Source organism: Polistes fuscatus, unplaced genomic scaffold, assembly GCF_010416935.1.
Source record: "Polistes fuscatus isolate 324 unplaced genomic scaffold, CU_Pfus_HIC Scaffold10, whole genome shotgun sequence".
NCBI classification, from domain to species: Eukaryota; Metazoa; Arthropoda; class Insecta; order Hymenoptera; family Vespidae; genus Polistes; species Polistes fuscatus.
This window is the reverse complement of record NW_025112998.1, coordinates 2,430,276-2,445,541: the sequence shown is the minus strand read 5'-3', so window position 1 is coordinate 2,445,541 and position 15,266 is coordinate 2,430,276. Positions and strand designations below refer to the sequence as shown.

The following is a 15,266-nucleotide window of genomic DNA, read 5'->3' as shown; positions in this document are numbered from 1 at the left end:
ACGATATTAGAGATATTAGTTGACAATATTACAATTTTTAGAATAAAAAAAAAGCAGAGGTGAGTATACTCACTAATCGTCGAATAATAGATAACAAATTTATGTGAAAAAAAGTTAATTCGAATATATATTTTCTATATGTACAATACACAACGTTCGATTAAACGCAATAATTCGTTTGGTCGAATAAAATTCGAGACACGTTCAAAGGTTGGACGATAGCCGCCGCTTTTTCACCCACCGATGTCTCAATCTGGATAAGAAATTGTACGAAAGACTTGTTAAAGTATTTAGGACGGTTTCTAAGCGATTAATTTTCCCGAGAGGTGATCGTTGCAACAGATCATTAGAATTACGTCGTCAAAACCTAGACGTAACCTTCCAACTACGAATAGAATGCACGATGTAAGCGTTATAGCAATGAGATACTATTAATAATTGTTTCAAATACGTAAACACGATTCTGTTTCGTCATAATGTTATTTATCGCAAATATGTCATTATATAAATTGAAAATATAATATAATATATGAATTATTAACATCAATCTCGAATCAGGATCTAATTTTGGATAAAAAAATAAAGATTACCCCATAAGATCGATAAGAAAAATCTTTTTCTTTTGAATGTCAATCTGCCGGAAGTTGGTTTGACAAGGTACGATTTGCAAATCAACCGGGCACACCTATGAAACGAAACGGAATATTAGCGTTTCTCCTCACGTCGCGAATCACGATCGAATTTCGTTAAATCGTTCGATGGACTTCCAAAAAAAGAAGTTCTTTAAGACGAAGGCGCACCAGTGATAGAACGGGTGGCATCGAACGGGCGTGGCCAAGTTTACGCAGAGGTCATCTAGTATGCAAGACCGTAATCCTTCTGGTATTGTGAGATACGAAAGAGCATGGGGTGGGAGTTCCCTTGTTGGAAAGCGAAAACCACCTATAAAAGACAACGGAGCTCATCGTTTGCCATCACAGTTTTGGCAGCTTAACGTCAAAGCAAAACCACCCAAGCAAAATGATGACCAAGATCTTCGTAAGTTTATCTTATCTATTATATAAAATTATTTTTCAAATTGTCCTATCCCGATTTAATAGGATGAAATTTTGGGAGAAATTGATTATCGTCAATGTTAGTTTTTCGAAATAATTTGAAAGAATTCAAATTAATCCGATTAGGATTGAACTCACCCCTTCTAACGATCGATCTGTTTTCTCTCGTAGGTTCTCATCGGCGCCCTCGTGGCTGTTTGCTCTGCCGGTATTGTACCAGCTGTACCAGCAGCGGTTCCAGCAGCACTCACAGTTGGTACTTACGCATCGAGTTACAACGCTCACGCCATCAATCATGCCATAGCTGCACCTTACATCGCTGCACACGCGGTAGCCCCTGCACCTGCCATCGCAGCTGCACCCTTTGCCTATTCGGCCCTACCAGCAGCCTACGCTTACCCTGCAGCACCCTTGCTCGCTGGAAGACGCTGAAATTTGACTAGGACAATTGGACTTTTATGAATATACTCGACTACTTATCAAAACCAACAATAGAAGCAAACCAGAGGACCTCAACATTTAACTAAACAATTATTACGAATTTTTCTTTTCTTTTCTACATTGAAATTTTGTGACAATCGGATTGCAAATCCGTGCATCAACCGTGGATAAGTAGATCCAAACCACGACGATGCGATCGGTTAAAACCGGTTCTGATCTCGACTATGCCATGATGCGAACGATGGCTTGGTCTCTCCACCACTCTACACCATATTGCTTTCTTGTGTTACGTTTTTACTCGGTCGATCAATAAATCTTTCATTCCTGCAAATCTTTTATGATATTTTTTAAACATCCCAATCCCTTAAACATCCTAAAACAGATATACTTATCTCGTAACATTAGCAAGAAATAAGATATATGTTTCAAGGAAACATCAATTAAATAGGAACGCTGTTGTCGGATGAAGACAGTAATTAAAGAACACTTTGTTAGACCATTAACAGGAGAAGAATTTTCCGTAAGATACGTTTAAAAAAGAAAACTTCTAAAGAATAAAACAATCTATGTATCTGTATGGTGTAAGTATCTTACACCATAAGAATCTTTGAAAAGAATACTTTCTATTTCACGTTTAACATTTTCTTTCAATTCAGTTTCCAAATCCGGCAAAACACATAGACAGACGTTTACACAAATGTCATAACAGCGTGGTTCAAAAAGTCTTGCACAATTTTGACGTACGTAAAAATATCTACGCTTCTTTTATTATTGCTTAAGTTATTCACAAAAGAACTCGTTGTGCTTGTATATATATATATATACTTTTTTTTCTAACGATTAACGTAAGTTCGAGAAAAGATAACAGGTACCAAAGGACACGCCTGTAAGACAGACCATAGGAGCCAGTTCTTCTCACGTATGCAAGTCATGCGAGACAGTTTTCGCATCGAGTATCACGACGAGCAACTCAACGTCGTTAACCTCATTTCGTATAGAAAAGTCGACGCATAACAAAAGACTCTTCTCTGTATCCGCAAAAGAAGTTTCGATATTAATTTTGCAATTGGCATGGGGTTCTTAAACAGTTTAAAGGAAAGAAATTCGAATTATAATACTGTTTTTAGGCGTTCATTAGCCGATTGAGGATCGTTCAAAATCTCGATTAGAAATGTAAAGGAAATAAATAATTAGAATAATTCCATTCGTAGATGTTACACACTTAATTTACTATCGTTGATAAGTGTAAAGAAAAATTGAAATATTGTAGAAATGAATGTGAACGGTGACTATTTGAAAGAAAATTGATAGGAGTTATAATAACCGTTAATAATCTGTAATATAATCATCGATATCGACAAGGTACAAGGTGCGTCTATCCGCAATTATGTAATCCAAATAGCAATTAAAAATGCTAATTCAGTAGCAATTTCTGTAACACGGGTATCATTGATCTAACGCAAATAACGATTAAGAATTTCTCTCAATCTCTCATGAATTGGATTCTGGTTTACGCCTTCAATGAAAATGAATCTGCTTCGATAAAAGTGAAAGGTTGAGTCGCGATATTAAAGTCCTCTTACGAACCGGAAATTGTGAGAAACGGATTCTTAAAATAGAAATATGAAATGTTATAAATATAAATGGGTTATTAATATAACTATGAATTTATACATAATGACTATAAATAAATAAATACGTTTATATGTAGCAATAAAAAATTTAAGGCTAAAACTCATGCGAAGAGAAATGTCAGACAATTAAAATTTTAGGATTCAATGATGATACCAAAAAATTATTAATCTGATCAAAGGGATTCTAAAAGTTCAATCATTTACGTAACGACCTATCAATTCATTCAAAAGATGTAATATCGATTAGAGAATCATAAGAAAACATAACAAAAAAATGAATACATTTATACGTAAGTGTAAAATATTCGAGGCCAAAACTAATACGAAACAATTTAAGGTAATTAAAAGTTTAGGTACCAGTTATGATACCAAAAAGTTATTAATCTGAATTAAAAGATATCAACAAAGTTCAACCATTTACGTAACGACCTAACAGTTTATCCAAGAGTTGAAGTATCGACATATCGATTAGAGAGTCATAATGAAAAAACGATCGATCCCATTTGCCGTCAAGGTTTCGAAAATCCTCTCTCGAAAGAAATGACCGTAAACTATTGTAGTCACGTATCCAATAGGATATCATGATGAGATGAAAAAGTTGTGCACGAAACATTATATACATCTATCTAGATAATACATCATTTTTTTTTCTTCGTAACTCTATGTTAACTCCTTGTACATTTAACTCTCGTTCAAAGTCCTCCCTTTTCAAAGGAGTTACCTTCGTTCTGAGACGAATGAGATAAAAAAAAAAAAAGAAAAAAAAAATAACTAAAGAAAAATTTCACACGGTACAAAAAACAAGAACTTGTCCTTCTGTCTCTGTCCAGTTTTTTCGTTGGCATAGCACTTACTATAATGTGTGTGCGTGTGTGTGTGTGTGTGTGTCTATGTGTATGTGAATGTGCGTTCATACGAGCAATCGACTACCAAATTGCTTGTCACAAAAATTCTCATGATTGAAGCTCCCTCGTCATTAAATAAGATTTATATGAAAAATGAAAGATATATAAAGCTACCCCACCTTCCAAAAAGAAAAGAAAAGAAAACAGATTTCTCTCTCTCTCTTTCTTTTTTTTTCTTCCTTCTCTTATTTCTCTTTCTCTCTTTTTCTGTTTTATATATATATATGCGAGTAACTTATTTTAATTACGATCGGTATACGTAGCCGAGCGATCTACTTTCTCATATCACGTGGCCTTCTTTGCCACCTCGTCCCTTCCCCATCGATATGACGCGCGCAACGAATCCAAGGCGACGAAAATAAACAAACAACTCGTGACGTCCATCATCAACTTCACCGAGATTTTTTTTTCCTCCATTTCTATTTAACGATTAAGATTTCTTCTCTAAGTTTTCGAGTCGTAAGGCATCTATTTGTTTCGCGATTTATTTCGTTAGAATAATCGACTTGCGTTAGGTTATCGTGTGATAGAGAAAAAAAAATGCGTGAAATAGCTCATCTTCAGGCCGGCCAGTGCGGCAATCAAATTGGTGCTAAGGTAAAATTAATAATCATTTCAAATAATCTCATATATGCGATTACATTAATTACATATAAATGTAATTGACAGTTTTGGGAGGTAATATCCGACGAGCATGGAATAGATCCTACGGGAACTTATCACGGTGACTCGGATTTGCAATTGGAACGTATAAACGTTTATTATAACGAAGCAACCGGTGGAAAATATGTTCCAAGAGCTATACTGGTCGATCTGGAACCTGGCACAATGGATGCCGTACGATCGGGCCCATTTGGTCAAATATTTCGACCGGACAATTTCGTCTTCGGGCAAAGCGGTGCTGGAAACAATTGGGCGAAAGGTCATTACACTGAAGGTGCAGAACTGGTTGATTCCGTCCTCGATGTTGTCCGCAAGGAAGCTGAAAGTTGCGATTGTCTTCAGGGATTTCAATTAACTCATTCGCTTGGTGGTGGGACCGGTGCTGGTATGGGCACCTTACTTATTTCCAAAATTCGAGAAGAGTATCCGGATAGGATTATGATGACTTTTAGCGTGGTACCATCTCCCAAGGTATTAAATCATTTTCAAAATTATTTTAAATAGTTCATGCTGATTTATTATATTGGTCAATAAATTCGTGTTGTTTGTTTTAAGCAAATAACGCGAAGTGTAAAGTTCGTCTCGATTTAGAAACCACACAAATTTATGCATTATATATAATATTACCATCTAAATCGAATATGCATATGTATAAATCGGCACGAACTTTCCAAACAACTTAATAATACATTTTATAATATTGTACATTCATAACAGGACGAATGTAATCATTGAATATATTATTAACTCGTCCGTTTAGATATACGTAAGAGTCTACTTGTTTAAACGTGACCCGTGTATTAAATGCTGTTGCATCAAACGCTTACTCTCCCTCTCTCTCTCTCTTTCTCTCTCTCTTTTTCTTTTCTTTCTTTCTTAATCTTTCTTTTTCTTTTACAGGTGTCGGACACAGTCGTCGAACCATACAACTGCACTCTTTCGGTACATCAACTTGTTGAGAATACGGACGAGTCCTATTGTATAGACAACGAAGCGCTCTACGATATTTGCTTCAGGACACTTAAATTAAGCACCCCTACTTATGGAGATTTAAATCATTTGGTTAGTGCAACATTGAGCGGTGTTACAACCTGCTTAAGGTTTCCTGGACAATTAAATGCAGATTTGAGAAAACTAGCAGTCAATATGGTACCTTTCCCACGATTACACTTCTTCATTCCTGGTTTCGCGCCTTTAACTTCAAGGTTAACCTCGAGAGATAGTTATTATTTATTCGATAAAAATGCATTTAACGATTATTCTCGTCGTAACTTAAGAATTTTATTGCAGAGGATCGCAACAGTACAGAGCACTAACTGTCCCAGAGTTAACCCAACAAATGTTCGACGCTAAAAACATGATGGCTGCCTGTGACCCTCGACACGGTCGTTATCTCACCGTTGCTGCTGTTTTCCGTGGTAGAATGTCGATGAAAGAGGTGGACGAACAGATGTTAAATATCCAAAACAAAAATAGTAGCTATTTCGTCGAATGGATACCGAGCAACGTTAAAACCGCAGTTTGCGATATTCCACCGCGCGGTTTGAAAATGTCAGCGACTTTTATTGGAAATTCTACGGCTATCCAGGTTACTTTATCGCACACTCGCAACATTCGTTTTCATCAATTAATTATAAAACTATTTCATTTCATTTGTCAATCTCTTTTCACTAATTTTAGGAACTTTTCAAGAGAGTTTCTGAACAATTCACGGCCATGTTCAGGCGCAAAGCATTTCTTCATTGGTATACTGGCGAAGGAATGGATGAAATGGAGTTCACGGAAGCCGAAAGCAACATGAACGATTTGGTATCGGAGTATCAGCAATATCAAGAAGCTACGGCAGAAGAGGATGGTGAATTTGACGAGGAGGAGGAGGGCGAAGGGGCGGACAATTGATTCTTTTTACTAGATTTTCCTTCTTCCACAATTAGCGACCGTTTTAATCACATGTATCATACTCGAAATAAGAAAAACTGTTCGTACGAGTACAAACTGTTGTCGTTCATCAATTATTTTGTTATAAAATGCAATGAACAAACTGTACAGAATAAATGATTTCGTCACAATAGACTTTTCATTTGTAAATGATCGAGAAAAACTTTGATGATTCATACTCTCTCTCATACTCTCTCTCTCTCTCTCTTTCCTTTTTTTCACACAATGATCGATAAAGGAAAAATATCTTTATCGTTTTCACAGCGTCCTCGATAGGCTTCGTTTATTATTTAATAATAACATGCGCGGATGGAATTACTAAGAAGACTTGATTACCGATGCGTACGTTCATTGTTATTATTCAAAATCACACGAAGAATATCGTAAATGTTAATGAGTAGGTGTGGTCGCGTTACGCCGTTAGTTACCAAGAAAAACATGAGTAGATACCTTGTCCTTACCATGAAAAATTCTCATTTCCCCTCGCGTCCCTCGCGAAACACGTCGTTTAAAACGCGATTGACAATCGAACGATAAGATCACCGTCTTCAACAATTATTATCTAAGAAATTATAAAAATTTATTTACACCGGCCTTATGGAAAATAAAAATAATACGATTTAAAGAAAAAAGATTGTGTGTGTCACGATCAAATAATATTACCCCTTTCGTCACTAAATAGTAATTAAAATTGAACAAAAAATCGAACACACAACCTTCGAGATGAGGACACGAAAAATTTCTCACTGATCGAAGATCCTGCTTGATCCGGCAAAGATCAAGAACGCGTACGTATTCGCGTTTGATCGAAGATCAATCTTGACTCGAGGCAACGCAGATCCACGATTATTCTACATCCGATTAGTCGAGATCTCTCTTGCACTCTCTTTCTCTCCCTCTCTCTCTCACTCTTTCTATCTCTATTTATCTCTTTCGATAGAGTCCTCTTCACGCTCGAGGGAACATAGACAAGATCATAGACGCGTAGATAATTACTGAAAGCATTGCAAAGAAGTGGGGAAACATCATAGTGGGGAGATGTCTTTCTTTGAGAACACGCGGACAGATACAGACACAGACACACACACACATACACATACATACACACGAAAGTACTTGCGGTGAAACATAGAAAGACGTATTTTCTATCTCTTTCTTCGTTTTCGAGCCATAACATCGAGCTGTCAAGGTAACTAGCTGTAAGAAGTTCTTCTCACGAGGGGAGTCGTGTTCCCCTAGTTTTACACCGGTAGTCCGCATAGCGATAATGATTTCGTCCTTCGTCAAAACCACCTCCACATTCCGTAGGTCATCGAGAAATCCACGGATCGTAGAGACCTCGTCGAATCTAGGTGAACGTGTGTATCTATTTACCAGTACCAAAGAACTATAGGCCTCTATCTATCCTGTGAGTTAGCTACCCCGCCCCAACACACTTCAGATCCCTTGCAATATGTACCATACACGTATGCATTTACAAATTCGTTGTTGCCTCAACTCGCACGCACAGGGAAATGCTTTTTTTCCATATTTCCACCATTCCCCGTGTTTAACGCCTAGACAAACACCAACGGAATGAGATGAAGGAAGAAAGAGAATGCTTTGCTGGGGGTATATAAGTGATACACTAGGAACGTTCTTTAGTTGGTCTACGATATCTACTGACAACATTTCATATCAAACAACATGTTCAAGTTGGTGAGTAGGTTTCTCTACTATCGCGAAGAAAATAATTATAAATATTATTTTCGAAAGATTTCTTTTCTATTTTAATTCTACAATATTTTGATATAAATGTAAAAAAACATTTGCATTAACGCCTACGATAACGAGTAGGTTAATTGATGAGTCGAGTCACGTTGTTCCTGCAAATTTTTCTTAACTTTCGAGAAAGTAAAATATAACACATATACGAAAACGTGACCGGTATCGCATGTAATGATAAAGCCATCTCATTGATTGTATGTAGAACGCTCGTGTTTTAAATGGCTCGAAGAATGACGTGAGTAATTCGTAACATTTAAAGTGAACTTTTCATATAGCTGGCGGGCACAGTACATTTATCGAATTAATAAAAATGTTTATAACCTGGTGTAATGTGAAACTAAATGAACTTAAAAATGATTCAATCAAAATCTTGTATATTTATCATAATTTTCGTTAGTTAAAGAAAAGAATAATACGCAAACACGCGCTCTAACACGCGCATCTTTTTTCAGCTCATTCTCTCAGCACTCGTGGCTTACGCCTCCGCTGGATTGTACACGGGATACAATGGATACGGTGGCTACGGTTATGGTGGATACGGTGGATACGGTGGCTACGGTTATGGCGGATACGGTTTAGGCCATGGGGTTGCAATTGCACCGGCTTATTCATCAGGACTCGCTTACCATGCACCTGTCGCGACTAGCTATGCAAACACGTATAAGGTAAACAAAATATAATTTTTTGTTAAATATATAGGTATATGTATCTACAGAAATTTGACACGAGAAAGGAAAGTAATTCTCAAGAAATGAAAGAAATATCAAGACATACAATAATATTCACTCATTTCTCTTATTTTCTTCAGGTCGCTTTGGCTCCTGCGGTGACCAAAGTTGCGGTTGCGGCGCCTGCGGTAACCAAAGTTGCTTATGCCGCACCCACAATAACTTACGCGGCTCCAGCCGTTGCTCCAGCTATCAGCTACAGCCACGGATACAGTATCCCACCTTCGGTCACTACTTACGGCCATTCTCTTGGATATGGTCTGGGATACGGATATGGACTTGGACACGGATACGGATACGGCCACGGTGGTTATTATCATTGAAATTGAAACCCAAATGCATCGATGATCTGCCCCGATCGGTTCTTTCCATTAACGAAAGATATCTATATATATATAACGATTGTACATAATACGTACGACGACTGAACTCCACCTACCGTCACGCACTGCCACAATTACCACCAAACCCAATCCCCCAAAAAAAGAATTATGTAAAATATTTAATAATATATCATGCATGTAATTAATTTCCCGTTAATTATTCGCATCTCTTCTGTTATTTTTCTCTCCATTTCTTCATTTTTTTGTTTTCCTTTACCTCTGTTCTTAATTGCGAGCGACATTTATTTTCTTTTTTTATCAGCGAGAGATGAAAGAAAATCTAAACGAAACCATTGTAGTTTCGAATATCATTGGAAAACACGGTAATGTTTTATAGGCTTATCTTACATTACGATCGATATTCATTCTACACGTCAAAAGTTACAAGCTGCGCCACGAGTTTCATAAAAAAAAAAAGGGTAAAGAAAAGAAAAGAAAACAAAGGCGGAGATGAAATAGACGACAACGAGAGAAACGAAATTCGAAAGTCGGTCAAGGATGAGGGGAAGTTCGCTCCTTCGATCGCATTTTACTTCATGATCGATCTTTTTTTTTCTCTCCTTCATATTATGGTATCAAGATTGTCCATTACTTTTAACTGTCGATCTACGTAACGTACGCGAAATCGTACGATCAAACGTGTCAAAACATTCAAATGATTAATTCAATACGAATTATCTTACTTACGAGCGAAGAAAATATTTTGAAACATTTTCTCTCTTTTCGTGTATTTTTTCGGTTTCATTTATTTATAAGATCAAACTTACAATTAGTCATCTTTTTCATATAACAACCAAAGTAATGTACACGCCATTATATCTTTTTGTAGTTGCTCGATGCGTTCCAACTCGCCCACATATTAAACGAGTGCATAAAAATATCAAAGGTTAATTGAAATGAAATTTCGATATTGATATTCATTTGATTTCGAAGAAATGAATAAATTAACGAATTAGTCACCATCATTATTATCATTATTATTACCAATTATTATCCGATGATTACTGATAACCGATCGAGCCCTAAAATCAATGAATTTTCGAATCCTTTCGACACGTCTGAGTTATTATACTCTTCTCCGATTGCACAACAAAGCGAGTTTCATCCGTGCAAGTAAATGGAACGAGAGTCAAATAATAGCCTGTTATTCGACCGAAAGCAAGCAATTTCAAAAGATTGATAGTTGACATCCGATCGAGATAAATCAATTTCTTTACTATCCATCTACTCAAATCTACCATGATCGTTGACGTTTGTTAACCTTTTCGTTTATCGATAAGATCATTCAAGCTCGACGAAAGTCATCTGTGTGCGATCAGCGATTTGATATTTCATTATTATTTCTCGAGAACGATCTACCAAATATTCTTACTCGACAAACAAAAATATTCTAGATAATGTATGAAAATTTTATAAAACGTGATAGAAGAGCTGTCAGAAGATAACAGTATAATAGTTACGTATTTTTGAAATTGGTTATTTAACTTGTACGATATCTATTTAAATCTATAATTAGTTTTAATTAATATACTCTTATAGACTAAAAATGATTGGAATCAATTATAGAATTCCTTTATATAAAAGTACGATCGAAATGAGAAGACATTTCGAGAAGCTAAAAAAAAAAGGTTAAATATTAATACCTCGATTAAACGAGATTCACGTTTATTCGCTACAGTACGTAGACTTTATTGGAACAAGATCGGCTCCACCCAGATCTCCTTATTCGATAAATCGAAGGGCAAAATTTTCTTCTTAAGTATTGAGAATAATCAAGGTCTCAAGTGAACAAAGGTTGTCCCTTACGGAGAAATACGAGAGAACGTATGCTAATGCAGAAGACGTCCTTATACCTTTGAACGATCCCGTCGTTAATAACAAATCTTATTCACACGAGTTTTTCTCGATGGAGAAATCTTTTTGCAGTTCCTTCGCAAAATGTTGTTAACGTTTAACTTTATTCGAACAAGGCCTGTAAAAGGAAAATCAATCCTACCGATAGATAAGTCCAACATTTTAAATGATATTTCATTCATTTTGCCAACAATCAAAGTATAGCAAAAGAAAAACAATTGCTATTATATGCGCCTTTAAATATATAAACCAATATCCCAAATTTAAAACGAAGAAAAATAAAGGGTAAAAATATGAAAACATAAAAAGTCTAGATCACAATGAAATGCGTTGATAACATTAATTATATATTTGCCATAATCGTAAGGTATTTCCAACAACGTTATACAAGATCAAGATTCATGATGCAATTTAAAAAAAAAAAAAATACAAAAAGACAAGTATGTCGATCGTAGTCATGTTCTTCTTTTAAACGTCGTTCCAATCCATTTCGATCGTTCATCCTTTGATCAGCGTATCCCGGTGATCTAGTGAACGAGACTGACGGCTGGTGCGGCGTAAGTCAGATGAGAAGAGTGAGAGGTGTATGCAACTGGGGCTGCATGTGCGGCATATGCAACCGGGGCTGCATGTGCGGTATAAGCAACTGGGGCTGCGTGTGCGGCGTAGGTGAATGTTGGTGCATGTGCAGCATAGGTAAGGCTAGCTGGGTGAGCTGAGTAAGCCACGGCTGGTGCAGCAGCTACGTAAGCAGCGCTGAACCCTGGTGCTGGTTCTGGTGCTGGTGCAGGTGCAGCTGCAGCGCAGGCTACGAGAACGGCGAATACTACGAACTTGTACATGGTTGCTAGTTTTCTCGACTCTACTAGTTAAAGAAGACTTGTGACTACGGTGTCGATCGACTGACTGATGCCATTCCCAAATGATTCAATCTTTTTATACCTCATCCACGCCCCTAAAATCGAAGGAAAAAAACAACCAAAAAAACTGGTTCTTCGATGAACGCCTGCCCGGTCAGCGCAAACTACCGGGCCAAGGACTTCCGGATTACAATTTCGTCGATTAGGAGATTAAGATCGTGTAGCAAGACAGAGAGAGAGAGAGAGAGAAAGAAAGAAAGAGAGAGAGAGAGAGATAGATGTGGAGAAAACGGAGCGTGTACGGTGTACGTTGCGAAAATATGTAACATTTTAAATCAGAGAGAAGGGGCTGCCTCGACAGTAAGTACACGAGAGAGTCTCTACGACCGTGACCGTTTCTTCTTCTTCTTCTTCTTCTTTTTCTCCTTTAAATTTCGTGATTCGTCTCGTTTTTTTTTCTCTCCTTAATGACTTTAATATATACACATATATTTTCATCTACTTTTTATTTTTTTCAACGATACTCGACTACCACGCGCACGCGTTCCCATTTTTCTCGAAGTACCTACTTACAAGTTCGACAAAAATTATATCACTTTTTTCGAACGAATTAATATTCATACGTATTTTCGTGGTCATGCCATTTAACGAGATAATTATAATACGCTCAAAGTAACGAGCATAAATAGGAGGAGGAGGAGGAGTTAACCTAAAAAAAGAGAGAAAAAAAGGAACGAGACTCTCTTGTATTCGAAAAAAAATGGAAAGGTTTTCTCCAAAGCACATGGTTACATGCGTTACGTGAAAAATGAAGTAAGTCGAGCATCTACTTTCGCGGATTGTGTCACAACGCGAGGTCTCCTGTAATGTGGCCCCTCCCTCCTTTACCCTCCTAGAGACGACAATGTCCTCGTAAGTAGGCGTTCGAGTAGTCTCGCGTTGCCAAGTTGCTCAATATCGTGTACATAACTGATCGGAATAAGCGAATAATAAATACAAACCAATGTTCTTGCTATCCGCGCGTGTTATCCTGTCGCCAAAAATAAATTAACGATTACGACAAAAATCGTGCCACTTAATTAACGTCCCCTCGTTCGTCTAAGTAACCATTGTCCTACGTCCATTTGCATACAACCAACGATTACACACGAAATATCTCTCCTACCATTTTGTTATTATGCAAATTTTTATTAAATTATAATAATTACGTAACGCTGATCATTTCAAAAGAACGTTCCACTTGGCTAATCAATACGATTATCGGATTATCAAATATTATTTAAGTGATTAATAAATTGGTCTAATTTCTAATTCTGCATCAATAAAATTGTCGTGATAAATATTCATTACACTATTGAGTTATATAAGGATTATAATATGGGTTTAACAAGCAAACTAGAAGCAATGTAAAGTAATTTTAACGCCCGAGGTGTTTATAAACATCGACTTTAGGTTTCATGAGACTAGGAAGTAAGAAGAACGTGTTTTTCAACTTGTCTAAAGTAAGAGATAGGCGTAGGATAACCGATAACGATCCCGGATCCGTCGAAGATCGTAAAGGGCCGCTGTTATTGGTCCTTGGCAATGTTTCACGAACGTGGTAGTTAGCGGAGAGAAAAAATCGACAGGTATTGAAAGACCCTGAAGGAGATCGAAAGGAAAGAAAGAAAAAGAGAGAGAGAGAATAATGTAAGAAAAAGTAGGAGGAAGTCATACAGGAGTGGTAAACGGTAGAGCGAGGTAGCAACAGGACTCGCAGTAAAGCCATTCGGGAGTTTTGGTGGGAGAGGTCAGTCTCTTCGAATAAAAGGGCGACTACTCTGGTAGTCAGGCATCACTCGTTCTCAAGCAACGTTTGAAGTTTCGATAGTCTCGACTTTAAAAGAAGAAGAAGAAGAATAACCATGTACAAGTTCGCTGTACTCATCGCTCTCATTGGTTGCGTGGCTAGTGCCCCAGCACCAGCACCAGGCTTCTTGACATCGGTGCATGCCGCACCTCTGGTCGCATCGGCCCCCGTAGTGACCATTCCCCACCCTCTTCCAGTCGCCACCAGCTACTCCAACACCTACAAGGTCTCGGTTAAGAGCCCGCTCATAGCAACTGCCCCAGCCGTGGTAGCAGCCGCCCCAGCAGCAGTCGTCACTCGTACAGCTCCTATTGCCTACACTGCCCCCATCGTCAAAACTGCCCCCGTTATCGCGGCTGCACCTGCTGTCGTCGCTCATCCCGCCGCCATTACCTATGCCGCTGGATACGTCCATTGAGAAACGAAGGCCTGGAGAGGGAGAAGAACAATTTCGGCTCCGATTCTCTAGTCAAAATGACACTTTAAACCGGCTGTTACTGATGAGACCATTTTGAACATTTGGACGAGACATTGGCGAAACTTAGAACATCATCGCTCGTTGATATTATTTAACGATTGATCAATAAAATTCTTTTTCTATCTCCTAACAAAATTACCTTGTATTTCTTTGTTATTTGTATCTTTCCCTCATCTCTTTTTTTCTTTTTTTAACTTTTTTCTCCCTCTCATCGTTAGATCTCCTAGAACCAGAATCCCTTTTCATCCTGTTATCGAGTTTGATCATTTCTATAGACACATTTATCTAAGCACTTCTATCTATTGCCTTAAAGAAAATTCATGCGAGCCGCAAGAATGAATATTCTACGGCCTTACGTAATTAAGATTGACCAACTCGAATCGAAATACGATTGATTTCGTGACTCGTAACGTCGTACTTCTCTTATTTTTCTAGTCACACAACATCTTTGGACGCTATTCGGACATTTTCATTCTAATGTTGTTTGTTGGATCTATCTACAATATAAAACAAATACGTGCATACACACATAGATATGCATATATTCGTTCGATACGATTCACAACATGTAGGATAATAGGCTATTAATTTGTTTTTTAATGAATGTTTAAAATACTATTGCGTAATAATATCAATAACTCACCGTATTAATACGAGGGCGACTGAGTGAATACATTTGAACGCTTCCTCTGACCAAGTACATACGCATTT

General features: G+C 37.4%; 5 protein-coding genes across 5 annotated transcripts; 4 read left to right on the top strand and 1 right to left on the bottom strand.

Moving 5' to 3' along the window:
* The first annotated feature begins 561 nt into the window (after positions 1-561).
* On the top strand, positions 562-1,827 carry LOC122525915 (glutaconyl-CoA decarboxylase subunit gamma-like). Its single transcript, XM_043648953.1, has 2 exons — positions 562-1,038; positions 1,227-1,827. The coding sequence occupies exons 1-2, from the start codon at positions 1,021-1,023 to the stop codon at positions 1,485-1,487; spliced, it is 279 nt and encodes a 92-aa protein (XP_043504888.1). The 5' UTR covers positions 562-1,020; the 3' UTR covers positions 1,488-1,827.
* A 2,550-nt stretch (positions 1,828-4,377) lies between these two features.
* LOC122525910 (tubulin beta chain-like) lies at positions 4,378-6,933 on the top strand. Its single transcript, XM_043648949.1, has 4 exons — positions 4,378-5,169; positions 5,599-5,903; positions 5,989-6,286; positions 6,379-6,933. Exons 1-4 carry the CDS (start codon positions 4,864-4,866, stop codon positions 6,595-6,597), a joined length of 1,128 nt encoding a protein of 375 aa, XP_043504884.1. The 5' UTR covers positions 4,378-4,863; the 3' UTR covers positions 6,598-6,933.
* Positions 6,934-8,246: 1,313 nt separating this feature from the next.
* Positions 8,247-9,671, top strand: LOC122525913 (cuticle protein 65-like). Its single transcript, XM_043648951.1, has 3 exons — positions 8,247-8,334; positions 8,856-9,068; positions 9,212-9,671. The coding sequence occupies exons 1-3, from the start codon at positions 8,323-8,325 to the stop codon at positions 9,452-9,454; spliced, it is 468 nt and encodes a 155-aa protein (XP_043504886.1). The 5' UTR covers positions 8,247-8,322; the 3' UTR covers positions 9,455-9,671.
* Positions 9,672-11,694: 2,023 nt separating this feature from the next.
* On the bottom strand, positions 11,695-12,210 carry LOC122525914 (larval/pupal cuticle protein H1C-like). The gene has a single exon (XM_043648952.1). It carries the CDS (start codon positions 12,208-12,210, stop codon positions 11,896-11,898), a length of 315 nt encoding a protein of 104 aa, XP_043504887.1. The 3' UTR covers positions 11,695-11,895.
* Positions 12,211-14,132: 1,922 nt separating this feature from the next.
* LOC122525938 (cuticle protein 12.5-like) lies at positions 14,133-14,495 on the top strand. Its single transcript, XM_043648981.1, has one exon. It carries the CDS (start codon positions 14,133-14,135, stop codon positions 14,493-14,495), a length of 363 nt encoding a protein of 120 aa, XP_043504916.1.
* Positions 14,496-15,266: the final 771 nt, after the last annotated feature.

Excerpts from the sequence above, each read along its gene's own strand:
- LOC122525910 (XM_043648949.1), top strand. The coding sequence starts at position 4,864 with ATGGATGCCGTACGATCGGGCCCATTTGGTCAAATATTTCGACCGGAC. Across the intron at positions 5,904-5,988 it reads TTCGCGCCTTTAACTTCAAG|AGGATCGCAACAGTACAGAG; the intron begins GTTAACCTCGAG and ends ATTTTATTGCAG. Across the intron at positions 6,287-6,378 it reads GAAATTCTACGGCTATCCAG|GAACTTTTCAAGAGAGTTTC; the intron begins GTTACTTTATCG and ends CACTAATTTTAG.
- LOC122525914 (XM_043648952.1), bottom strand. The coding sequence starts at position 12,210 with ATGTACAAGTTCGTAGTATTCGCCGTTCTCGTAGCCTGCGCTGCAGCT.
- LOC122525938 (XM_043648981.1), top strand. The coding sequence starts at position 14,133 with ATGTACAAGTTCGCTGTACTCATCGCTCTCATTGGTTGCGTGGCTAGT.
- LOC122525913 (XM_043648951.1), top strand. Across the intron at positions 9,069-9,211 it reads GCTATGCAAACACGTATAAG|GTCGCTTTGGCTCCTGCGGT; the intron begins GTAAACAAAATA and ends TATTTTCTTCAG.